The sequence below is a fragment of the Poecilia formosa genome, unplaced genomic scaffold (assembly GCF_000485575.1).
Source record: "Poecilia formosa unplaced genomic scaffold, Poecilia_formosa-5.1.2 Scaffold41, whole genome shotgun sequence".
Classification (NCBI taxonomy): Eukaryota; Metazoa; Chordata; class Actinopteri; order Cyprinodontiformes; family Poeciliidae; genus Poecilia; species Poecilia formosa.
Window position 1 is genome coordinate 987398 of NW_006799980.1, and position 25316 is coordinate 1012713.

The 25316-nt window shown below is 41.7% G+C and overlaps 1 protein-coding gene across 5 annotated transcripts; it reads right to left on the minus strand.

The window, feature by feature from the left end:
• Positions 1-1115: 1115 nt before the first annotated feature.
• Positions 1116-25236, minus strand: ntn5 (netrin 5). 5 transcript variants are annotated; one of them, XM_016671108.1, is made up of 8 exons: positions 25157-25236; positions 23294-23355; positions 12319-13787; positions 10313-10501; positions 7119-7268; positions 4649-4699; positions 3339-3419; positions 1116-1961 (listed from the first exon to the last, which is right to left on the minus strand). In XM_016671108.1, exons 3-8 carry the CDS (start codon positions 13775-13777, stop codon positions 1399-1401), a joined length of 2493 nt encoding a protein of 830 aa, XP_016526594.1. In that variant the 5' UTR covers positions 13778-13787; positions 23294-23355; positions 25157-25236; the 3' UTR covers positions 1116-1398. The 5 variants fall into 5 exon arrangements, with proteins under 5 accessions (XP_016526594.1, XP_016526593.1, XP_007551377.1 ...); XM_016671107.1 differs by lacking the exon at positions 25157-25236 and having other exon boundaries at positions 23294-23700; XM_007551315.2 differs by lacking the exon at positions 25157-25236 and having other exon boundaries at positions 23282-23695.
• Positions 25237-25316: the final 80 nt, after the last annotated feature.

The following is a 25316-nucleotide window of genomic DNA, read 5'->3' on the forward strand; positions in this document are numbered from 1 at the left end:
ATTAATGGTTTAATTAAACAAGAGTGTAGAGAAGAAATGAGTTTATAGTGTGTGGTGCTTATTGTTTTTGCTAATTAAAAAAAATACTTGATTTTTTTTTTTCCTTTTGCTACTTTGGTTTCTAAATAATTGACTATAAAACTCTTGAACCGTATGAATAATTTTAATATGCACATTACACATCAGTTCTGGCAGCTAGCTAATTTTTATTTGCAATAACATTTCCTAATAACACATCGAACATTATCGGATTACCAATTTAAAAAAAAAAATACTTGGGAAGGAGAATCCAAGAGGAGATAGAAATGACTAAAGCAAAAATCTTAAAATGCCGTTTACATCTAATTGTAAGACGAGCTGCCAGCTGAGTTTAGGGACATGTGGGTCTCCAAGCACAAAGAAGAAAAAATAAAAACTCTCTGGGGCGTATTGTATGCTCTGCTCCAAGGTCTTCAATCAGCAAGTCTATTTTTCTCTCTTTATTTTCAATCACAAGCGTCAACATGGCAGCCCGGCCGCCGCTGCTGCCAAAACATGGCCGCCGCTCGACAAATCGGAGCCCCTCCATCTGTCCTGATGCCCCCCCACCACCAGCTCCCCAGAGCCATGACGCCATATGTGCCAAATGGGAGCAGAAGTCACATCGACAAGTCAGACGGATGTTTTTCGGATCTGCGGGAGGATTAGCGTAGAAAGCCGGAGTTGGTTTGGTGAATGTGTTTGTTGAGTACGGAAACAAACCGAGGATAAAGTCTGTTTGCTCTGCTGCAGCTGTGACTGCAGGCCTGAGCGATTTTTGCTCTAAGCAAAATGAAATCATGGACAAATCTACAATTTTTAGTTCATAGCAGATGTTTTATTATTTAACTTTTTTTTTTATTCATTCAAATGAAATTTTAAGATTTTTATTTTTACATTATAAAAAGCATTACGTCATATTGCAAACAGTTTGACCCAGATTATTTTTCAGCCTGTTTGACTAAAAGTCTTCTAATATGAAACACTGTGAAGAAATTCTCCTATTTTATGCCTTAAGTTTTTCTCTTTCGGAAATAAATAAAACATTCTGGTTATAAACAGTGAAAATACAAGAAAATATACAGCATGACTTTTCAGTGCTTATTTTTTTTAATGGGTTAAAAAAACAAATATTTTATAGCACCATTTTTCCTGGTGGGATACTTTTGTCATCGATTAACTTTTGTAATTTTCTCCTGTAAATTCACGCAGCAGCAGCTAAAAGCTAATCCAGATGTTTCTCATGTGTGAAGATGGATTTTTTTCCCTCAAAATGGACAAAGAAATCCAAACTCTCTACTAAAACCTTCAACATGACAAGAACACCTGTCTTTAAATATATATATATATTTTTTTTTTGTAGTTGTAATTTTTTTTATTTTACTCAGGATTTGGAGTCGAACACACCAGAGCGACGGTGGAAGAAACGGGCGCCGTCTCTGTGGGTGCGATGCTTCTCTCTGCGCTGCTCTGAGCCTCATCCGAGTTCACAGTTTTGTCAAAATGAGCGCTGGCGTCCTTCTCAGTCAGCAGGTGAGGGGGGATGTATGCGGAGCGTGTCTTTGCGTGCTCCCTGCTCCGGGGCCGGTGGGCGTTTGGGGGTCTTTGGGGGCAGCGGCCCCTCTTGTCCTGCCCCCGGAAGCCCCTGAGCTTGGGGCTCCAGTGTTCCCGCCACTGGAGGGCCAGCGTGGAGCGGTCCGCCACCAGGCGACTCTCTTCCGGAGCCAAACTCCGCTCCCCTTCCTCCGCGCCGATGAGGAGGAACGTCCGGCCCACGTGGAGGGCGGGGCAGCCGCAGCCGAGGTCGCGGTCGGGAACCCAGAGGGACTGGGAGCCCCTCCGGATGCGGGAGCTAGAGCCGGTCCGGAAGACGGTTTGTACAGCGATGGAGAACTGCCACCAGGGTCCTGAACGCTCCATCCCTCTCACCTGCACCTTCAGCACTGACAAAGAGAAAAACACTGTAATGTCGTCCTTTACATTCTGAAGGGATTACGCTAAGATAATCTGAGTAAATACAGCAGCGAGTGACAGGTGTATGTGATCTTTTTACACTGGTTTACAGAGATTTGACCTTCTTTTCCTTATAGGACTATTTTAATTCAGCAACACTGAAAGGTGCCCCGTAAAACATCCAGAATTTCAATTGGATTTAATTCCCAACTTTGACTAGACCACCCCGTTTCTTTCATGAATGTTTTTGGAGCCGATCAGAGAACCTACTGGTGAGATTTGGACGATCGCTCTGCTGCATGTCAGACGCAAGACTTTCTAAGTGATGGTCGGATTTTTTTTTTTGTTTGTATCTTCTTGCAGAACCCAAGGTTCCATCCTTCAAAAGAAGTCCAGAAGCAGCAAAGCCGTCCCACTTCATCAAACTACAACCATCGTTATCTGACCTCCAGTGTTATGTTGTTATACTTTTATCGCAGGCGTAGTAGGATGTACATTTTTAAAAACGTTTCACTTGGTGAAACGTTTTAAAATGTCTGTTACGTCCTGGATGAGTTGTTGATGTTCCTGTTGAGTAATTTTGGTCAGCCAGCCTCTCCTTGGAAAATTCACCACCGTTTTACGATTTTCCATTTGAGCATGATGGTTTCTGCTTTGGCTCACTTCATTCTTCATTCTCAAATCCTTAGATGTTAATTGCTTTTCTTTCCCCCAGCTCTTCAAATTCCTTCAAATCACATGATGTGTTGCTTTTTTTAAAAACTTTTAATGTTCCCAGACTGGTTCTGTTTAAGTGATTTCACGACTCTACTATTCAGGCCGGGGTGTGAAACTGAATTATGTATATAAACTGTGTTTAAAAACTGTTAATTTATGATTCGTCAGAGCAATTGTTGGTTCTGTGGGTCGTGCAAACATGTTATGGTTACAGGCAACTACTTTTTCACTTAAGGACCGATTAATTTGGACAGATTTATTCCCTTAGTAAGCGACGTCAAAAACAGTTTATATATATATAAATTTATTCAGTGGGCTGAAACATTAAAATGAGATGAAAAAGTAAAAAAAAGAAGAAATTTGTAAAAAGGTAAATAAATTTCCCACTACAGTTTTTCAATTATTTCTAATATTTTTGGGTTGTAAATTTGTCTAAGTTTCCTGAGTTCTGTGCTAAAACAAGTGATTAAAAATAACAAAAAAATATACAAATTTGTGTTTTACCTAGCAGTTTTGCAGTGTGTTTAATTAATAAGACCTACTTATTGTGTAGTGTAATTAATCATACCTCAAATTTATGATAAGATACATTAAAATTCTCAAATCTAGGATCTTCACTAATTTTTTAAAATAAATAACTTGAAACCAACCGTAGTCCTTGAGACAATACGTCTCCAGGTTCATCCTGACTTTGACCTCAGAGGGCTGGCAGTAAGACACACACTCCTCCGCTGCAGGAAAAAGGAAGACAGAGAAAATGCAGCGAGGTGAGAGGCCGCATCATTCCTCAGTACACACATCAACACGCGTCTTTTAGTGTAATTGCAGTACGACTCCTTCCACGTGTCATCGCTGGATCTGATCATCTCGGCAGCAGCAGCAGGTGGGGATTTCTTCAAGCTGCCACTAGGAGGGACCGGTTCCCTACTTCAGCGCGGCGTAAAGCAGCCGAAAGCGTTTCGAGGGCCGATCCGCTAGGCAATAGAGACGCCTTAGAACAAATCTGATATCTGTCGACACGCGAGACTAAAACCTTTGTACTGGAAATTCATGCTGAAAGCTCATGTATCCTTATTTCATCTTATTCTGTACTAAACTGTTTCATGCAAGAATCTTTGTTTGTTTTTTAAGTTAATCTATATAATAAAACTACAGATGTGTTCATCATGCTTTATCAAAGTAGGTTTGACATGCCAGCTATGACTGTCTGAATTTATTTAAAAGTATTAAAGTGCAAATAAGTGCTACTTATAATGTGTTTATAGAGACAGAAATAAAACTTTTGTCTGCCTTATAAAATAAAATATAAGGAAAAAATTCAACTGGAAATGTAAGCATTTAACCTGGAGAAGTTGAACAGTTTGTATGAGAAATGTTGTTTAAGACTGTCGTTTGTGTGTAATGAATGATTTTGTAAAAAAAAAAAAAAAAAATTGTAAAATTACAAATACTTATTTGTAATTTGCTTTGAAGTCAGGTGTTCTTTTTAAACTGGCTTTGACCAACATTTCTCTGGACTTTTCTGAAAACACTCGAGATATTTTCTTTGAATTTTGTCTTTAGCTCTGACTAATTTTAGCTCTGACAAGTGAACCAGATCAGACATAAGGAGGCTCTTAAACTCTCTAAGAGTTACACGATATTGTGGTAAGGTACATAAACTGCAAATGGGTGAAAAAGTAGGAAAAGTCTGAAGAAAAAAATAACAGGAAGGGAAAAGAAATTAGCTCTGGTTAAAATGTACACATGAGACTGTAAAAATTAAAGCGACAAGGCAGGAGTTTGAATTTTATTTTTATCGAGAGGCTTCCTATTTTCAAACTGGATGAGGTTCAAGACAAACATATCCGTAACAGCCATAAAAGTCACAATATATGCCGCAGTGAACAGATTTCATAGTACTTTAAAAAGCACTACAAAAAGAAATCGTGTACAAACAGATTTTTGGTAAGTTACTCACTGATGCTGTACTGAGGTTGGTACACAGGGGTTGGCGCGACCTCCTGAATGCCTGCGAGCAGAAACACACCATCAGGTGTCAGACGCAGACAAACTTCACCTGCGAGAGCCGTCAGTTCGGCTGCAGTCGTGTTTTATAGGCGTTGAGCTCGAATGCCTCGTGGTGCACAGGCATGCCTTCGCAAAAGATAAGCAAAAGGGGTGTGTGGTCCTTTTACGGCCTGGAAGCGCAGCCTGCGAGGCTTGCTCAGACAAACACAGATGTGAATGTTACTTTCAGTAATTCAGTAAGGTAAGGCTTTCAACTCCTTGTACAGCTTTAGCCGAAACATTAAACAGAGGCTAGTAAAGTCAGCTGCTCTTTTAGTGTGTGTGTGTGTGTGTGTCAAATTCAGGAGTGAAAATTAATAACTTGTGGCCTGCTTATACATTACACAGACTTCTTGTAAAATAGCCCATGTATGACGGCTTCACAAATGAATTACTTTCTGTGTGTCGTGTCTTTGACACAGCGACACCCGACCCGGAGCAGACGCAGGCGTAAACTGGACACGGTGTGTGTCTGATCCTCCCATTGTTATAGGGTGGTCAGTGCGCTGTATGCAAAGGAGAACGTTTATTTAAACTTCCTTTGTGAATACAACATCCACAGTTTTTTAAAGCGATACGTCTTCTTTTTTTAAAGTTAGTTTATCTTAAAGTTAGTTGAAGTCTCACAAATCAAATATTTTAGCAATAATATGGTTGACTAAATTAGTAAAAAAAAACATATCTCTGGAAAAAATAAAGAGACCACTTAAAATTATCCATTTCTCTCATTTTACTTTTTATAGGTTTGTGTTTGAGTAAAATGAACATTGTTATTTTATTCTATGAACTACTGACAACATGTTAAAGTTCAAAGCAAAAATTTAGTATTTATTTGCTGAAAATGAGAAACGGTCAAAATATGGGAAAAGATAATGCAAAGAAAACAAGTTGATATTCATTTAGAAACAACAATACTAATGTTTTAACTCAGGAAGAGTTCAGGAATCAATCTTCGGTGGAAAAACCAGGAGGTTTTCAGTGGCGTTCAGTGCAGTGGGCTCTTAATTTTTCCCCAGAGCTGTATTACTTATTAATTAACAAGTCTAACTGTGCCAGCTAGCAGGCTGCTAAAAGTAATTGTGTTGCTTTTGTAGGAGAAAATAGCATAAATACCAAGCAAATAAAAGTGTCTGGCAGCAGCCAGCTTGGAGCTTCGCCTCATTGGAGATGAGTTAAGGTGCTGGAGGCGGCAGTGGGGACGGAGGGATGCTATATATAGCCTGCGATGGTCTGGCAGTAAAAACAAACAAGGTTTTCTTTCACTCACTGCTTTCACTGGGAAGAGTTATGGGTCTGGGGGTGTCATGGTGGGCGTTTGAGCCGTGAAACAGGTGTGGAGGTCCCTGCTTCAGGGCTCACAGCGTCACCTGATTGAGGCTCACAGAGCAGCGCTGCCTGTGTAGTTGTTGGCACTCGGGTGATTAGCTGGGGCTGTGCGTGCGGATTATCACCGCAGGCTGATTTTTGCTGCTGCGCAGGCAGAGAGGGGAGCAGCAGCGATCCGTTTGATCAGAGATCAGCGTGAGATGAGGTTTCCTTGTATTGCTCGGCTCATGTTTAACGCTGCCGTGGAAACCGTCTCCGGGGACGACGAGAGGGAGACGCTGCGAAAGACTGGGCTGAGTGAACTTGGGTGCAAGTTGCTCTCCTTCACCAGCCTCTCATTTGGTTGAAGGATTAAGAGATTAAATTAGGGTTTAAGACAGTAAACCATAAGGAAATTAGGCTAATGGAAAAAAATAAAGATGTCTGTACATCAAATAGACATGAATCTATTAAAAACCACAGAGGGTGTGTTAAGTAAAAAAAAAAAAAAAAAAAGTAATTAGCTTCAGGTTCTTCTTCTGTAAAATTGGCAAAAGTAGGCTGCTGGAATTAGGCAAGAGTTTATTAAAATATTTTTCAAATGAGTTAATTAGCGAAAGTTATAGGCAATGTCATAATGCATGAATTATTGCATAATTTGAGGAATGATTACCTGAAAAACAATCACTCCTCTTGATATTTAATAAAATACTGAATAAGCTTTATATAACAGCTTCAACCATTTAGAAAAAAAAGGGAAAATGAAAGATGTCTCTTTGTTAAGTAAATAGCAAGTTATTAAAAACAAGACAGGGCCAGTTTAGTAAAAACAGTTCTTAATTTGACTTGGCAAAGAACAAAGAACTGATTATTAAAAAAACCCACTTTTAATTCATGAACATAATAACAACTCAAGAGCAAAAGCTACATCCATGAGGAAAGAAATTCACCAAAAACCCCACAGAATATTATGAATTTCATAGCAATTCTTGACACAGTTAAATCTTAGAAAAAGTTTGCATTCGCACGACTCCGTTCTGTGTTACCGGATCTTTCTTTCGTTCGTTCAGACTCACGTATGCAGGGCCGCAGCGGGGACTTGCCCTGCTTGTATCCTGGGGCGCAGCGGTTGCACCTGAGGCCGGTCACTCCTTCTCGACACAGACACTGACCCGACGTTTGGTTGCACCAGCGGCCCACAGCTCCCAGAGGATGGCACTGGCATGCTGGGTTAGGAAATAACAAAACACCAAAAGTCTTGATTTCAGGAATTAAAACAAACAAAACAAACAAAAAAAACCGTCATGTTTCTTCATTTATTCAACGTTTCCTCTATCACTTTATGTTTAGTTTGTTTTCGAGGGGAGAAAGTGTATTTGTTCATATTGTCATTTGCAGTTAAAATGGCAGTAGTTTTGTTTTAAATGGCAACAAAACTACAAGGTCCATAATGCTGGGAAGCAACAAGTCTTTTTTTTATTTTTTTGACAGGAATTCATCAGTTGAAAATTAGCTTAATTTCTTACGCAATTAAAATCAAGATGTACTTTTTACCTCAATTAGCAACGTTAAGTTTGTCATTGAAAAGCATATATTTGACTTGAAAACACACTAAAATGAGCTTAAAATGAACCGTCACCAAGCTTACTAAGTGCTGCACTTGAAAAAGGGAAGCATGAAAAAACATCAGTTTCATTAACAGCATTTACAAGCTGACCATGCAAGATGAGTTTAACATTAATTGTTAAGTAAATTAAGTTAATTTAAGCAATTTGTGTAAGTGTTATATTTAAGTCCTAATGATATTTTGTTATATTACAACAATCAGGACAGCAAAAATTGTTACAATTTTGCATTGTAAGTGTTTAAATATTATTCAGGTTCTTATTCAGGTTTTTTTTCTTCTTAAATTTATGGGTTAAAAAAAACTGTATCAAAGTACATTACGGCTGTAATGATCAATGTGAGAATCTCTAACTGGGCTATGGCTTGAAACAACATTTGCTCTTATTTGCACTAATAGAAGCAGGAAAAACAAACCAAATTAATTGAATTATTACGCCAGAACAATTGGCTGAAAAATGGATAAAAAATAGCATCTCCCAGCATATCTCCGTGGAGTGACAAAGTAAAAGCAGTTCATAAAGGTTTTTAGAAAGACAAAGACAGACAGAACCCGTCCCAAAGTGAACAACTAGTCAGTGGTTTAATCCCAAACGACAGCAGGCATCTGTCCTAAACGTGCGTCCTTGAGTGAGACAAAGCACGTCCCCGGGAGACCGGCGAATCTATTTTGTAGCCGTCTCGACGGCTAACAAAGACAAATTCCTCCTTGAAGGGTAACAAGAAAATAACAAATCCTGACACGGTATCCGTACCGCTCCGGCGCTTTTCTGAGAGGATGAACAACCTTCGTCTAAATGAAGACAAATGTTGTGCCCTAAGTCATCCGTTTCCTTTAGGAAGGGCTGTGAAGCAGCACAGTTATTACCACCCAGTTTACATAGGAAAGCTTTTTTTATTATTTAACGTTTCAATCACGCGACTAAATGAGAGAGGACAGACGGGGGAAAAAAAAGGAAGCTGCACTTCAGCACACTCGAGTGTTGTTTACACAGAAACTTGTAATGGTTCCTAACAGCCTGGCTGGAGAAAATAAAGAATAATGTCCCCAGTTGCTCCAGAATGGCAGTGATGTAAAGCTTCAATTAGGCAATGCCGAGGCATAATGTCAATTTGCTGGTCTGAACAAAAAATGGTGAAATATGAGCTTATTTAACCCTTTCTTGTCAAGACTAGAGGAACTATTAACGTTGGATATGTTAGGCTGCTGGTCGAGGCGCCATGTGAGCGCGCCAAGGTGTCACAGTCAGTTGTGACCGGTCAAAGGTCAGCAGTCGTGGCATTTGCCAACCAGTGGTAGCAATGAGGGTACAGGTGTTAAGGCTCAGCGGGAAGCTTTTTGCGTCTACATTGCTAACACAATCCCGACCATGTAAGCAGAAGCAGCGACGCAGTGCAACAGTTCATAGAGCATTGAGTGGAAACAAGAAGTCTCCACATTCCTGTTAAATTGCCAGCTTTTTGTTAGGTGGAACACCGAGTTCACGGCAAATCAACCCAAGCAACATAAATCCTGACAATCTTTCAGCTCAGCTCTTTGGCAGCAATAATGCTCCCAAGTAGCATTATTGCTACAACAACAAATGTCATGATCCAAAGGGCTTCCAAAGCAGCAGGATGGATCTCATTGTCTAAATGGTATCAGTCAGGAGATGGGTTCTAAATCATTCACAGGCAAGCAGTCAAAACGTTGCTCATGAACATTTAACCAGATGTTTCTGCAAAAGTAATGTAAAGACACGAAGAACGTTTAACAGGGAGGCAGCAAAGAGAAGCAAAGCAACATTTAAGGAGCTGCAGGAATTTTTAATTTCAGATTTTAAATTGTTTTCATTTATGCTTGTGATAGGAAACGAGAAACATATCTCTTAACAGAGAGATCATTTAAAGTTCTAAGCATTGTTTTTCTTATTACAAAATGTAACTTCACACTTGTATTTTGATGATTTATCTCTGAGTTTTGAAGGTCTCCTTGTCATCACCTTAATTCTTATCACTGTCTAATCATTTTTAATTCAGATTCGAGGGTTTTTGGCTAAATCAGATGAATCTGAAGAAACATGCATGTAAAATTAAAAGGTTATTTTAAACAGAAATTTCCTATTTGTCTACATAATTTTGGGCTTAGCTGTAAATTCCTCCAATTCAAAAAGTTTGATAACTTTGATCAAAATCTGCAGGATTTAATTAAACCTGTCCGCTATTGCAAAACCATATTGTTTTTTTTCTTCTTTTACACCTTAAAAGATTTATTTAAATTGAGCTTCAGTTGTTATATACGGAAGAGGATTCCGTATATAACAAAGATATATATATAACACAGAATTTTGACTAACAAATAACAAAGAATTTTGACTAACAAAGTCAAATTCTGACTTTGATCTCAGAATTCTGATTTCTGAGATTAATGTCAGAATTCTGACTTTTTTCTCAGAATTCTGAGATTAAAGTCAGAATTTTTTTTTTTTTCCAGTGGCCCTAATGGTCTTCCGTAGTTTTAGGTCAAATCAAATATGGATGAAGTTCTCAAATGACGTATGTTGGTCTCGTTTACGTCACGAACAGCTTCCTGGCCTTTCTGCCCTCTTTTGCCCCCACTTCCCTCTTCACACAGAGCGTTATCACAGAAACCTGAACAGTGACCGACGTTGGCAGGCCTTGCGGTGGTCCAGCGGCTTGCTGGTGTCGCGGGTGAAGCCGTTCTGGCAGTACTGGCAGTGGCGCCCGGCCGTGTGGTGGCGACACTTCAGGCACACGCCTCCGCTCTTCCTGCCCGACTGCTGGAACACCTCCATGCTGAAGCGGCATTTGTTGGAGTGGCCATTACACTCACAGGCTGGACAAAAGCGAAAATAAAGAGCAGTATTGACATTATATAATGAAACAATCAAAACGTGCTTCATGCTCCATAGCGTGATAGCTGCGCAAAGCCGAACGGTGGCTAACTAAGCGGTGAGCTAATGTCTCCGCACCACCAGGGGGCCCCCAAGAGCACTACAACTGCAGTAGACGTCATATTTACAAATTTATATTTTCCGTTTTGACACATCAGTTGTAATTTGATAGACAACTAAAATCTTCAATTTATTTTTCTAAGATTTTATATGATAAACAAATTCAAATGAGTAATAATTTAACAATGAACCTGAACCACGAGCAGACCATAGTGACAACTGTGGGAAAAACAATCTGGAAAAAAAAAAGAAAACATTTTGGGATGCAAAAGTCTTGAGGACAGGCAGAGTTAATCTTCCAGAAGGAAAAAAAAAACTCTAAATACACAGCAGAGCTGGAATGACATGGTTTAAAATGTATTCATGTTTTAGAGTCCAGATTTAAATTCAACAGAGTCTGAACCAAGAATTTGATGTTCACAGACACTAACCAATTTGGTTGAGCTCGAGCTTAGCTTGACCTTTTCCAACGTGAAAGGAATGGTCAAAAATAACAGTTTTTAAACAAAAGTCTTTGGAGAAATTTCTCTAAGCACTTCAACCTCAGAGCAAAGACCCAGTGACGATGCTGACTGAAGCTGACAGTGTCATTAGCTGCAGTGAAAGGAGGCCAGTTCTGATATGAGCTGAACGGCCACTCAGCCAGGAAGAAGCCAAAACCCCCAAAACAACATAAGGGAGACAGGTAACAGTTTACCAATATGACCAGGGGACAAAAACCTTCATTTTTAAAACATGTCATGTGGTGTGAGAAAGTAAAATGGTACAGTCTGATTATAGTTATCCTTGTTACATTTGAAGGGAAAAAGCTTAAGAAAACTATCCTTGAGGATTCAAAATCAAGTTATGTGGTTACTCAGCTGTAGGAGGGGCTGGTGCATTTCAAACCATTATGTTGAAATCTTGAGAGTAAATGTGTCTTCCTATAAAGTACAATGAAATGGCTAAAGAACAAGAAGTTCAATGTTTTTGAGTGGTCAATTCTGATGTCTGTCTCATAGATAATTTCTAGGCGGAGTTTGAGCAAGACGACCTTGCAGCTGACTCACTCCTGGTAGTTCTGTCAGCAAGAATGGGACAAGATTCCTCCAAACTATTTGTGGAAGACGGGACCCAAAAAGTTTGGAGTGAGTCATACAGACTAAAATGTAGTTCTGTCAAATACCAAGAATAATTTTGGAAATTCTAACTAACTTAAAACAGGAAGCATTTAGTCTGATTTAATGTCAAGCAGAGAGAGTAAAAAGGATTATGTCTTTTGATGCAGTGTATGTAAACATCTGGTCTCATCTGTATTCATAAATAGTGACAATCGTCTGGAAAATTCATTTTCTTTTCACGTTTGAAGAAAAGAACAGTTATAATAGAGGTACTGACTGTAATCATTTAAACAAAGAAAAAATTTAATTTGTGTTTCAGTAGAATTTCTCACTTAAAATAATACTAAAACTGTGTATTTTTGTAATGTTTTAAACGGGCTAAAACAATTTCTCATGTGTCTCTAACAACAAAATGATCTAAATGGAAGGTTTTCTAAATGGTTTCTTCACCACCAGTCTGGAAAACAGATGTTAGGAAAAAAAAAAACAATCCTGAAACAATCAAAAAGCAAGAACAGAGTTTCTGTGTGGTCAGCATTACCATCTGGTTCCATTAGCCTGCTGTGTTTTAATGCATGCCTTCATTTAGCAAGACTCACCAACGCAGGGGTTTGGGTGAGTGGGTGTAGCGCGATGCCACGGTCTATCAACATAGAAATCCTCACACATGTCACAGTCGGGGCCCGCCGTGTGATGCTCGCACACACATACTGCCTGGCCTGCGTCGTCACGGCGACACCTGGAAGCGTGCCCGTTACATTTGCACCTCCCGCCGACTTGCAGGTCGGAAATGGCCAGAGGAGCTCGGACAGGAAGGATCAGGCCAGAGGGCTGGGAAGTCCTTAAGTTCTGTTTGGTGTTGGGGTTGTTGTTCCTCCTCTTCCTCAGTTCCCGGCCGCCGTTCGTCCTGCTCCGCCCTTCCACCGTCCACGTGCAGTCTCCGTTTGAGCAAGGCACCCAGAAGTTGTTGTCCCTGTTGCGATTTCGCTTTCTGGCCTTGCCACCTTTCTTTGGCGAAGCGAGTAAGTCGGTGGTGCCAAAAGTGTCTTCCCCTTCCTTGCTGGTCACGTTGTGGCCATCTTGGCCATGGCCAGAACCTTTGCGGTGGTCCTTCCGACGCTGCTTGTCTATCCGCTCCTCCTTATTCCCCCTACTTAACTCTGAGTTTTTTATTTTGTCCCTGTCAAAAAAAGCCAGTGTATTGTCTCTTAATTTGTCCACCTGATCTCCAGTGTCGCTCTTTGTGTCCGACCTCCACTTCAGGATCCCAGTTCGTTTGGCGTCATGGAGGCCGTCACGCCACTGGGTCTCTTCTATTTTATCCGTAGCCTTCACATTGTTGGAAGTTCTGTGGAAGACAACCCGGATGTCCGTGGCCGTGACCCAGTCCTGGAGGGTGGGGCTGTAATCGAAATCAGGAGAAGACGGGCGACCGTCCAGAGTGGAGAAGGCGAGGACTGTGCTGCCCCGCTGCCTCTGCAGGGGCCGGGGGTCCGAACAGAGCGGCTCAGTCTCTTGGTGTCTCGTTTGGGCGATGGTCAGAGAGGGTTGCTTGAAGTCCTCCAGACAGTTGCTGGAGTAGTGCTGCATCGGCCGCCAGCTACGCCCGTGGTCCATGGATTTAAGGATGGAGATGGATATGGGGTCAGACGGCTGCCCTTGGCTGCAGAACTGCAAGCTGATGTAGGTGATCTCAAAGCGGCGGCCCAGAGGTAAGGTGAAGACCCAGTCGCCGGAGTCGGCTCCAGCCCGGGCCCTCCAGCAGGTCAGGTTGTGCGGGTTGTGCAGGTCCGTTAGGGTGGTGATGTTGGGGTTGTTGTCGGGCCCGTGCAGGGAGTGGGTGACGTTGACTTGGACCCCGTAAGCGGCATTGATGAACTCCGACAGGCAGTGTCGAGGACGGCCATCTGGGTGGTAGCAGGGCTCGTGAGGCGAGGTCCAGCTCAGCGGGGCGTTGGAGAAGGAAGAGGAGACGAGAGACGGAGAGAGGAGGAGGAGTCGGAGGAGAACAGGAATGAGAGAGATGGAGGGGGGAAGGGAAGAGGGTCGGACCATCATGTCATCGAGCCTGAGGGAGAAGAAAGAGAACATTTTTTAAAGGAAATTCATGAGCATTGTGGAAGAAGAGAGAGACAATCTGATTGATTTACGTTGGCATGTGAAGCATGAGAACGAAATCTAAGATAGACGACCACCTGTGTCTTCATTGAAAACACATGCTGCCGCCACTCGCACCTTACGTGCTTTCTGCGGATCCCGGTTAAGAACTCATCACATAAAAACGTGACCTCGATCATCACAGTGGTGTCGCCACCGCTTCAAACCCGTAATCTTGACAACCTTTAGGAACGTATCCATCTTAAAACTCCCTCAAAGTCAAAGGGAGCACAGGGAACGGGTTGGAGGGAGCGCACGAGGTATGTCTGTAATGACAAAAAACATGCCCGACAGCTGGAGCTAAACCCTGCGCTGGCCCACATCCATCACATTTATTGCTCTCTTTTCAAACCGTTTTACCCTTGGTTGGCTCTGCAGGCTCGGAGAGGCGCGAGCAGCGGGCGCTGTCACGGTGCAGAGCAGAGCACATGAGAAAACGGAGGAAAAACTGAAGAAAGGGAGGGAGGAAGAGGAGCCAGAGATTTGTTCCTGGGTTGGCTGGAAGTGATTTATGGACTGAAAGACGCGTTTGACTTGAGCCCTGCTTTTGCTACTTCCGTGGTGGAAAACAAACACGGACCTGTGTCTATCCAGAGTGTGAACAAATCCCTTCCTATTGCTTACAACGGCTGATAGCTGTAAATTACTCTTCTGTCGAGATTTGATGACGGAGCCAAAACGGACAAAGCAAACAATCTGTCTGCTTCACTTTTCCACATTTGGTGATAATACACTCACAAAACCAATGGATTTTTAAAAAAATAAACCATTCCATTTTTTTCCATCGACCCCTTTCACTCTGATGCTCGTAAATAAAACCCAGTTCAATCAGTTGCCTTCCAAGTCACCAGCAGAGTCGACCTGCGTGTGATCTAATCTCAGAATAAATCCAGCTGTTCTGTCCACACCGAGGTCAGAGAAGCGGAAAAAGTTATAAAGCAAACCATCTTTGAACATCTCACAGAGATCTATTCAGTCTATGGTCCCGTGGTAAACCTGGAGGAGCTGCAACAGTCCATAACTCCTGTGGGAGAATTTGCCCTCACCTAAATGTCAATTATCAAGTCGAATCATTTTATTTAGCCTTTATTTACACAGGAAAAAAGCTACTTGATATTAAAAATGGGATTAAGAGTGGCAAGAACAATAACAGCTTCAATAAATAAATACATTCCCATTTGCAGTTTTCCACAGGTCGAAAGAAAGACACCTCACTCCTCCTCTTTTATGGAAGAAAAAGGTAATCAGCTGAGAACAAAATGTAAATAAAATCTGAACTAACAAAACCCAACACTGTTCATCATCCTGATCACATCATCTCTAAGGAGATGCATGGTAGTGCCTACGTAGTGCTGTGGGAATTTAGCAGGGAGAAGAAAAATATTTAAATTGGGGGGAGAAATGTCTTCAATCTCCAAGAAGAAATCAGTGTCAAAGTGCCGATATTTTTTTTAATTAAACTGTGTTGTTTTCCTCTTATCTTATAATAATATATTATTTTCTGCAGGTAAATCACAGAAAATAAAATTTAAAAAAAACAGTGTAAATACTTTCCAAACTCTCTATTTTACATAATATATCTTCCTGCCTTGTGCATTTTCTTTCCAGACTCTTTGCCATTTGCCTCCTCGTCTCTCTCCTGTCACCTGCCCCCTTCGTTCTGTTCTGGGAATATTCTTAACTGCTGTGAGATTGATGGCGTCCTAACAAGCATTTGACACTGACAGCAAAGTCAGCAGGGCAGCATAAACCAAACCTGTAGGAGAGAACGGGGTTGGGGATGGGGGAAGGGGGGTGGAGAGGCAGAGAGCCTCTCTGGCCTCGTCATCCCGCTCAATTAGCAAACGACCGAAATCCGAGGCTTTCCTGGGAGACCACACAGCTCCGAGGGGTCTGTGCCCTCCAAACTCCTGCGCCCCTCACCTCCCGAAGGCGGCGGCCAGCTAAATCTGGGAGAGGAGTAAAGTTTTGTGCTGCAGATTGTGCAGGAAACATGCGGCGATGAGAGGTCTGACTGTGACCCCGGTCCCAAAGAGCCACATTCCTGACGTCCAGGATGCCTCAGCTAGCCATTCCTGGCGTGTCGAGACATGCCCCGGGGGAACATGAACGCACCGATAAGAAGCTGGACTTATAAGTTGTTGGTTGATTAATTAGTTCTCTGGTATTATTTGGTGTTTGTACCACGGACGCATAAAAAAAAACAAAAAAAAAAACGAGGAAGGCGGCATAGAGGGGAATGAATGTAGGGAAAAGGTTGAAGGATTCAGTGAGAGTGAAGATACGAGATAAGAGCCCCGTTTGTCATTTTAAACGACCACAACAAGGGCTTGATCCAGATTTTCTCCTCTCCCAAAACTACATCATCTAACATAATCCATCTGATTCTGGACATACACAGAGCATTCACTACTGAAATGCCATTTAGGCAAAAAATCTCATCAGTTCAAAATAGGACATAAAACACTAAGACGTCTTCCTGAGACACAAGCATGGACACTTTTATCACGCTGCCCATGAAACGGAGAGTTTTGAAGTGTCCCGGCCGGCAGTGATACGTCTCGCAGAAAGCTCAAACAGTCAAATAGTGGAGTGATGAGATCAACCGCATCTCCGGCGGGTGATCTGTGGAGGCAGCTATGCTTGGCCAGCGAGGGGGCCGGAAAAATACTTGCTGACAACCTGGGGGCTTGTTTACGGCGCGGCCCGACAGATGCGAGCGAAGGAGGGCGACGGATCTGGAGTCCTGGTCGGTTACTGAATGTTCTTTTTGCTGCTCGTGAAGCAGAAATGTGTGAAACATTAGGATAGTTCGATTTGTTCTTTTCTCCTTTTTTTTGGTCAAAACTTTTTCAAATTTACTATTATTTTAAAATTATTCTGGGATTAACAACAACAAATCTAAGTAGATGCAGAGACGGCACAGCAATGCAAATGAATGAATGCTGTTAATTCACTGTATTCAGCGTTTTGCAAAAGCATTAATGAACCTTGGATTTATTTATTTTTTTTTACATTTTCTCGCATTATAACCACAAACTAATTCCAAAGTGTCAGGAAAATGATGCACTGATCTGATTGATTTTGTTTTTTTAATGTTTTGAATCATTACATTTATACCTACAGGTCTTTTGCTGTGTGTCTCTATCGGTTTTGGACATCTAGAGACTGAAATCTTTGCCGTTCTCTAAGGAATCCTCCCACAACTCCAGTGGGAAACAATAACCTCCACTCAAGTTTCCAAGTCATTTGGGAGCAGGTCCGGACTTTGACTGAGCCGGTCTAATATGCTTCGATGAAAGCCGTCGTGCTCGCGCCGCCTGTGTGTTGAGGGTCAGCCTTCTGCTAGAAGGCCCTGATCTAATCTGTCCGGGATCATTTCTGTAAGTATGCGTTGGACTATCAGAGACAAGCCTTGTAAAATAAATGAAGCTTAGACAGAAGGGCAGATCTCAACTCAAAAGTTAAGATCTGTAACTCCAGTTTTACTCTCATCCTCTTGGTGTCAGATGTTCCCTCTACACCGGGCCAAGCTGGTGAGTGGCATTCTGTGCCTTTTTACCTGCTAAACCGATGAAGACCTGTCCACACTTGGGAGCAGCGGGCCTGCCGTGCGTGACTCATGTTCTGCTCAGCAGATGAGCTGGATTTGGCCGGTCTAACACATTTTAACATTCCTCGTCATGGACAGCAGGAGCAGCAGCAGCAGCAGCCCTCTCCGTTCACGCCGAAGCCAACTCAAGCTGCTCTCCTTCCACGTTTTGGATTTCTACGGACTAAACGATCTAAATGAGCTCGGTTTAACGAGGCAGAAGATTTCCAAAGCAGGGTTCTTACGTTGCAGCTCCACTCCCAAGACTGGGGGAGCCTTTCGCGGATAAATATGATCAGTTATTTAGGCTCGCCGTCTCTCGCGTTGCGCTTGAAGCTGCACCTGTTGGCCCATGTTCCCACACTGACACCTTTTGTTAATTTCGCAATTGTTCTCAGCCGGGGTCAGAAATCCAACACTGGACCTCTGGGGCGAGGAGACGACGGCCGAGCGCGCTCGTCCGCGTATTCCCAAAGCGCATTCCGACTTCCACACGGAGCAGATTCCTGGTTTTAGGTGTAGTGACCTAATTTTAGAGCAGATTGTATCTGCTTGTGGCCTAAAAGACTCAAACCACCACTTGGTGCAACTTGGGGCCCTCCTCCAACTTCACATGGCGTGCGCTACTTGGCCATCATACCACTGACTGCACTGACCCACGCCGGAGCTTTGCTTTCTTTACTTTTTTTTTTTTTTTTTTTGACTAAAAAAACACATGTTGATATTTAAAGACAACTTTCCCTGCAAATCTCTCCCCCCTCCCCACTCCTCCTCTCTCCCCTTCGCCTCCTCTGTTCTTCTTTACAGCCGCACACAAGTTGGCAGGGAGGCTCCACGGGCCTCCAGCTCCACATGATGAGACTGAGAAACAGATGGAGATGAAATCATTCTGATTTCCACGTGGCAGCTGAGCCAAAGACAACTTGTGGGCGAATAATTAAACAATAAATAAAATCTCGCGGGTTGTAATTTTGTGTCGCTGAAATTGGCAGGTTGGTAATTAAAATCAGAGACGCCTGCAGGGTTTCTGAGGCTGTTGTTGAGAATTTGAAAAAAAAAAAAAAAAAAACAGCCAAAGAGCTGCAAATTCATAGACAGAAATGTGTTTCATGTAAAGGGGAGAAAAAGAAGGAAAAGAAAAACAAAACTGGGTGGATGGCTTTGTTTTGTTTTTTTTGTTTTTTTTTTTTTGCGCATTTACATTCCAGCGCAGTACAAACATTGTAAAGTTTGAGTTTCTCGTGGAAACGAGGACGGATGCTAATGAGAAAACAGCCTGCAGCCACTTGGAGGGAGCGCGCGCTCAAACCCGGGACCGACCGCGGTTCGTCAGAAGCTGATGTTCATCATATTGAGTCAGGATTACTTTGGCAGGCGCTGAGAGTGAAGCCCCGGGAAAACTCCGGCTAATTGCGCTTGTTGAGCAGAAATTGGCTGCAGCCAATTAGCTTTATCGCGAATGGAAAGGATAATATTTGCTCAGCGGGGCTGGGTCAGGTTGATCAAACAGCTGAAATCACGTGTTTTGCTTTGGTTTTTGTTTTTTTCAGAATTTGTTGGACGAATTATGGGCAATTAACCGAAAAAGACCGGGGCCAACGAGGCTTATTAGATGTAATTATTTTTATTTTATTTTCATCTTGCAGTAATGAATAATTATATATAAAAAAATAAATGTAATACATCTAAAACTTTTAAAAAAAAAATACATTTAAAAGAAAACAAGTAAAAGGCAACGGTCAATTTAGTTAAGATGATGACTTGCATGCATGTAGCCTAATTAGGTATCTTTCATTCTTTNTAGCCTAATTAGGTATATTATATATATATATATATAAAATATACATTTTTTTTAGAATGAGCGAAATTAAAAAAGATATAATATTAATAATTACTATTATTGCTTGTATAACAATTATAGTAATAATTCAAGAACATTTGTGGAAAATAAGGCTACGAATTTTCTAAGTTACATCATTTAGAATAATCAAAAAAAGCCACAAGATTATCATAACCGATCACAAACTTTAAGAGCAACATACGGAAAACGGTTCGCGTCTCGTTTCCCTTCATTTTTTCCTAAAGTCTCGCCGCACATGCGCTCCTTTTGCGCCGAGTCGCTCCAGCAGAGAAAGACGCAGACAAACATTTCAAATCCATCACATTTTCAAGTGAAAAAGGGTCCGAGAAGCCGGACCGAGAAGCTCACCATGTGCGTCCCAGCTTTTTTTTTTTCTTTTTTTTTTTAATTCTTCCTTCTCCCTCTGCTCCCGCGGCGCCTCCTGATCACCCAGAGCGGCGCAGTAAAGTGTGCGCACTTTACAGAAGAGGAGCGCACCGAGGAGAGGAGAGGGGGGCAACACGCCGCGTGTGTGTGTGTCTATAGGGGGGAGGGGGAGGGAGAAGGAAGAGGAGGAGAGCAGTTGGAAATTAACGGGATAAGCTGGGAGGTGTCTCTCCTTACACCGACTGAGCCAAGAGTCTCCACCTCGAAACGCCGCGCCTCAAACTGGCGCACACGCAGGACCAAACGTCCATAAATCTGAACTCGGATCTGAATATGTGCGGAAGGCGTTTGAATTTTGCTCTGGACGTTGTGGAACAACACACACATGCTGCAGGCATCCCCCCCCTGAAATTCACGTTTCCTGCAAAGCTGTTTTCTGAGTTGCGTTTTGCAATAAAGCAGTTAACGATAGAGTTTATTAAATAAATAAAAATTAAAAAAATGCCTCAACGCAGCAGACGCAGTCATTGTCGATGAAGAACTTTTCTGTGGAGAAATGTTCAACATTTGCGAATAAACTTGATTTTTTTTAATAGTCACAAAAACTTAACATAAAATAAATGTAAGCTACTATCCAAAATTTTATTAGTAAACTTTAAACATTTGCAAGTATCTGCCTTACGTTCCACATATTTTTGCCTATTTATTGTTGAGAGTGGGAATATTTTTTCCTATATTAATTTATCAAAACCTTCTACCTCTCTGTGACTGTTTCTTCTTTCTAAATTTATCTGAATCAACTTCAGAATTTTCTTTTCTCCAAATCAAACAATCCTACAGCGTCTTGCAAAAGTCCTCCTTGAGTTTCATTACATTTTCTTCTGATTCCTTTAGTAGTAATTGTTCCTTAAAGTATATATGCACACATATAGAAACACACATTTTGTGTCATGCATACAAACAGACTAAAACATATAAGGCAACAATAATGCTACTGTTAAGAAGAAACAAATACACTAAAGTAAATAAGGTGCTCTGTAACAAAACACAAAATCAATGTAATTATTGAGAAGTTTATGCATAAAACAGAATGTAGTGCATTCTTTTTTTGTATATTTAGCCCCTTTTATTCAGCTGCCCCCAATACAAATACAGATGCACGCCACACCTTGCAGATTTTTACGGTAGAAACTGCTGAAAAGCGTCTGTCAGTTCCTTCCACTTCAAAGCGCTCTGCTGGTCTGTCACATAAAATCCCAATAAACTACATGGAAGCTTGTGGTTGTAACATGAGAAAACGTGATGTGAACGCTTCTGCGAGGGGTTGCATTGTGTAAATATCAGAATGCGTCTATTAAGTTTGTTATATTAGTACAGTAAAAGTGCCAATTCAACACAAATGCTGCTATTATCCTGGGATCTTTGTGTTGAACTCTCAGGGTTTATGTTTTTATAGCTTTCCCCACTCCCCATCATTTTGGGATGTGGTGAAACAAAAAATCACCTTGAACATTTTTGATCAGCGTGAAAAAAAAGGGTTTTATTTTCCTCCCCTGGCAGCTTTTCCCTTTTAAAAAATGAAGAAAAAAAAAATAAAAATAAATAAATAAAAGCTGGGCTCTACGTTTCATTGCTTGTTATGCAATTTTATTTTACACCAAACACATCCTCTTTATTAGCACCTGGCGGGCAAATTCGGGACACACAGGAAACTAGAAGCACTGACCGAGCTGACGTCTCGCCCTCCGCTTTGCTCCAATTATCCTCCAGAGAGGCAAAACAAGAGAAAAAGAAAATGTTTGAAGCTAATTGGCTGGCCTGGATGGTTCTCAGATGTGAAGCAAAACTGATACAGATGGAAATATAAGAAGAGGAATTGAAGCGTGGGGGCAGGGGGGCTTGATTGGAGAGGAGGAAACTTTCCCAGAGAAGGACATAAAACTGATTGATGGCTTCCCTCGGGGAATGTTTCCCCAGGTGTGCCGTGTGTGTGTGTGTGTGTGTGTGTGTGTGTGTGTGTGTGCTTACAGTGCACTTAAGAAATGTTTGGACCAGGAACAAGAGCAATAAACTAAATTGAGGGGTGAAATAGCACGTTTTTTGCGTCAATAATGCACTTTGGCAACATAAATACAGAGACACAAGAGACGTGAGGTGGCTGGCGGTGATGGTGGAGGTGGATTGGCACGGTTTGATAAAGGTTTTAATAAAGCACACGCTAATTGATAACAGAAGGCCTCCGTAAAAATGATGTAAGGTATTGTTTAACCGCTTTAATCAGATTCTTTGAGGTGGCTGCTGCTGACAGGTGCTTCGCGCTGCCAAACTTCACACCCGGAGGCTCTGAGGTGCTAAGAGACCAAAAAGTAATAATAAACAAAGTACCAGCGCGATGTAGTCATAAAACACAGCAATAAACCTCTGTGACAGAACGGGATTTCTTAACGCGGAGCAGGAACGGCGCTGTTGGTCGGAGGTTTGATGAACAACTGAATTCTTTCATCCAAACATAAGATAAGTCAACTCCTACGGACTGTGTAGTCGAGGTCCTGAACCGGCCTGAGAAACAAGCAATCCACGCCGCTGCTAACCCTTCCCAAACCAGCAGGGGGCCCTCAAGAGCAGCTTGAAATTCCTAGAATCTATATAGCCTCCTAAGGGTCACCCTTCACCCTGCAACTGTGTCACGCTTTGTCACATAGTAACCATTTTATGTGATGTTTTATGTGGTTTTATGCGATATAGCGGTGGTGTAAAACATGCGGCTCCGGAGCAGCAGGTGGCTCCGTCTTCCCTCGACAGGGGCTCAAAAAACTCTAACCGGTTGAGCATGTTTTTAGTCGCTTCTCTCCGTGTTCACGCGATATCTGGGTAATGACAAAAGCATGGCAAGAAATACAACTTTTTTGAAACTTTTTTTTGTATCTTTACATCACAAACCGCAAACATTTTTGAACATAATTTCCCACAAATACCAACAATCTATGGAATAAGATGTAGTCATTCTTTTCTGTTCTTATAAAACTTAGATGTTTTATTTTAAAACTTCAAGCTACAAATAAAGTAGTGGTTCTCTGAAAATCTGAACATATTTCCCTAATAATTTCTCTTTTTTTCCCAAATAGGATGTAAATGCATCATGATGCGGTAATGCTTTTCGTCAAAACGAAGAGCTTTACACAGTTCAACATGATACGGGGTGAGGTTTGTGTTCTGCTAAAACGTTTTATAAAAGTTTCACAAAGTGCTGTACGCTGATGAATCTCTTTTTGTATTTACACCTTTATTTTTAATCTAATAACCTAAATACTAAGGTAGTATTCATTGCATGTACTTATGAATCTGGCATAAAATAAGAAATAAAAGTAGTTTCAGTGCAAGTGAAGAGTAAAATGTGAGTGAAATAAATAAGATCAGTGATGTGAACTCAATCAAGATCATTCCCCCTATGGAATCTGCTAGATCTTTTGAAATCAAATTGTTCACATTATGTCCAAATCAATCCATCCATGTTTATCACTGCAGGTGGATCCACATACTGCCAGAAAAAATTTTAAAAAGCGCTATTTTCTAGACATAATTTCACCTTTTAGTTTACCGTACGAGGGAGATGTCTCCAGGAAGCTCGTGGCTGAGCGCCTCTGGCTGCACAAATCCAACCTGGCACAGAGAGCAGAGTGGAAAATTATCCCCGTCTGTCATGAGTCCAAACACAATGTTTTGTTTCTCCAGAGTTTTCTTCGCTTTGTGTCTTTGGTGAGTGTTGACAGTTGGAGATGAAGAGCAGGCTGTTGATCTGCAAGGGGAGGAAGACTCGCAAAGAAAACTGATTTTCATCACAGTCAAAGCTCAGAGAGACAGGATTTAAAGCTGGGCCGCAGCTTCTGCTTATGTTGACATGGTTACACGCTGTCAAATATTTCCCCGTGTGGGATGTCCTGGTGGATAAAAAAAAAAAAAAAAAATGCAGCTCATGGATCATCAAACTCCTCCCTGGTTTTCCCATTATTTCCTATCGCATCTTGTTCATCCATTTAGCAGAAGAAAGAAAAAAATAACGTACCAAAAATTAAGTAAGAGAGCAGCAGAGAATGGGTTGTGTTATTGTACAAGTACTACAGGTTAGATGATGTTGCAGTACAGCTGGCTGCGAGGGGAAGGTAGAAAAGTTACGGCTCCCCTGAGCCACTGCTTCAGCCATTCAGCCAGATAACAGCTTGTCAGGACTTATGGAGCCGAACTTTGTTCCTAGCGTGTCCACGGCAACGGTGTTGGAGGACCTGCTGGTAGCTTCCATGCTCTTCTTATCAACACAAACAAAAACACCACTTTTAAACTCTTGTCACACATTCTGAATAAGATTTAAGTTTAAACTTTGACTGGACTATTCCTACATATATTGATCTGAATAATTCTGCTGCGTCTCTACCTGTTTGTTCAGAGCCGTTATCCTACTGGAATGGGAACCTCTTACTCAAATCTTTTGCAGCCAACATCTTTTCTTCCACTCTTCCCTTGTTCTCATTTCCATCCATCTTCCCATCGGTCTCTGCTAGAGCTGAACATATGGTAATCACCACGAGTGTTTGCAAAATCGCAATCCCAAATGATTGCCTAGATGCAATTTTTGGTAGCACATTACATTTCAAGTGTCAGGCCTTCGCTCTCTGCATATTGATTACATATTAGGCTAGTCGGAAGGACTAAGTACCTCTAATGCCCACACCAGATGCACATCTTGAGTAGCCGAGATGCTTAAACTCATGGAAACTGAATCATAATTTTAGTTGTGCATTAAAATGTGAGCTTATGCATCTTTAAAGTAGTGACTTTTTTGTTCTCACGCTCTCATAGTTGTCATAATGAACTATTATTCTGTGGCACACACACACACACTCACACAATGAGAGATCAGCACATCAGTAACCTCGCAGACATTTTAAAGATCGTGATCAGATTGGACCCAGTTCAATACAAAGCAGCTGCAAAAGCCTGTAATATATTTTCATAATACATGAGTTTCTGCATCTACGTCTCATTTTGCAAACGGGGCTTATCTGTTTTCTTTATCTCCAAATGCTTTATGCTTCCTTTCACTCAGAAATATTCGAGCGAACAATTATCTAAACAAGGTGAATTACACAGCTGCACAGCTCAGATGCATGCAAATAATCCTAGAGCGGTCATAAATCCTGCTCCACACACCGACATCTTTTGCTTTTATTAAATTGTAGCAGAATTGCCAGACAGACATCTTCCAGATGGCAGGATTATTTCATGATTCAATTATTGTTCTTTGCGGAATCTAGTCCTGCCGTCTCGTCATCTCGCTCTGGAACAAACGTGATTGGACCCATAGTTGCTTCTCTGAGCAGCTCTGCAATAAAACGACATCTCGGTCATCGTCTGCTGTTCACATGACCTGCACACTGCGACCCAGGGGGAAACCCAGGACACTTACACCATTTAGTCCGCGCTCTCTGTTGCTCCTCTGCGCCCTCTCGTGGATGAAATAAGCACTGCTGCCTTCGGCCGCCTCTCCGGGTCTGTCACAGCTCTCGCACGCATGATCGTCCCCATCTGCTGACCTCCACCTGAAAGCAAAACCAAATGTGTTTTGC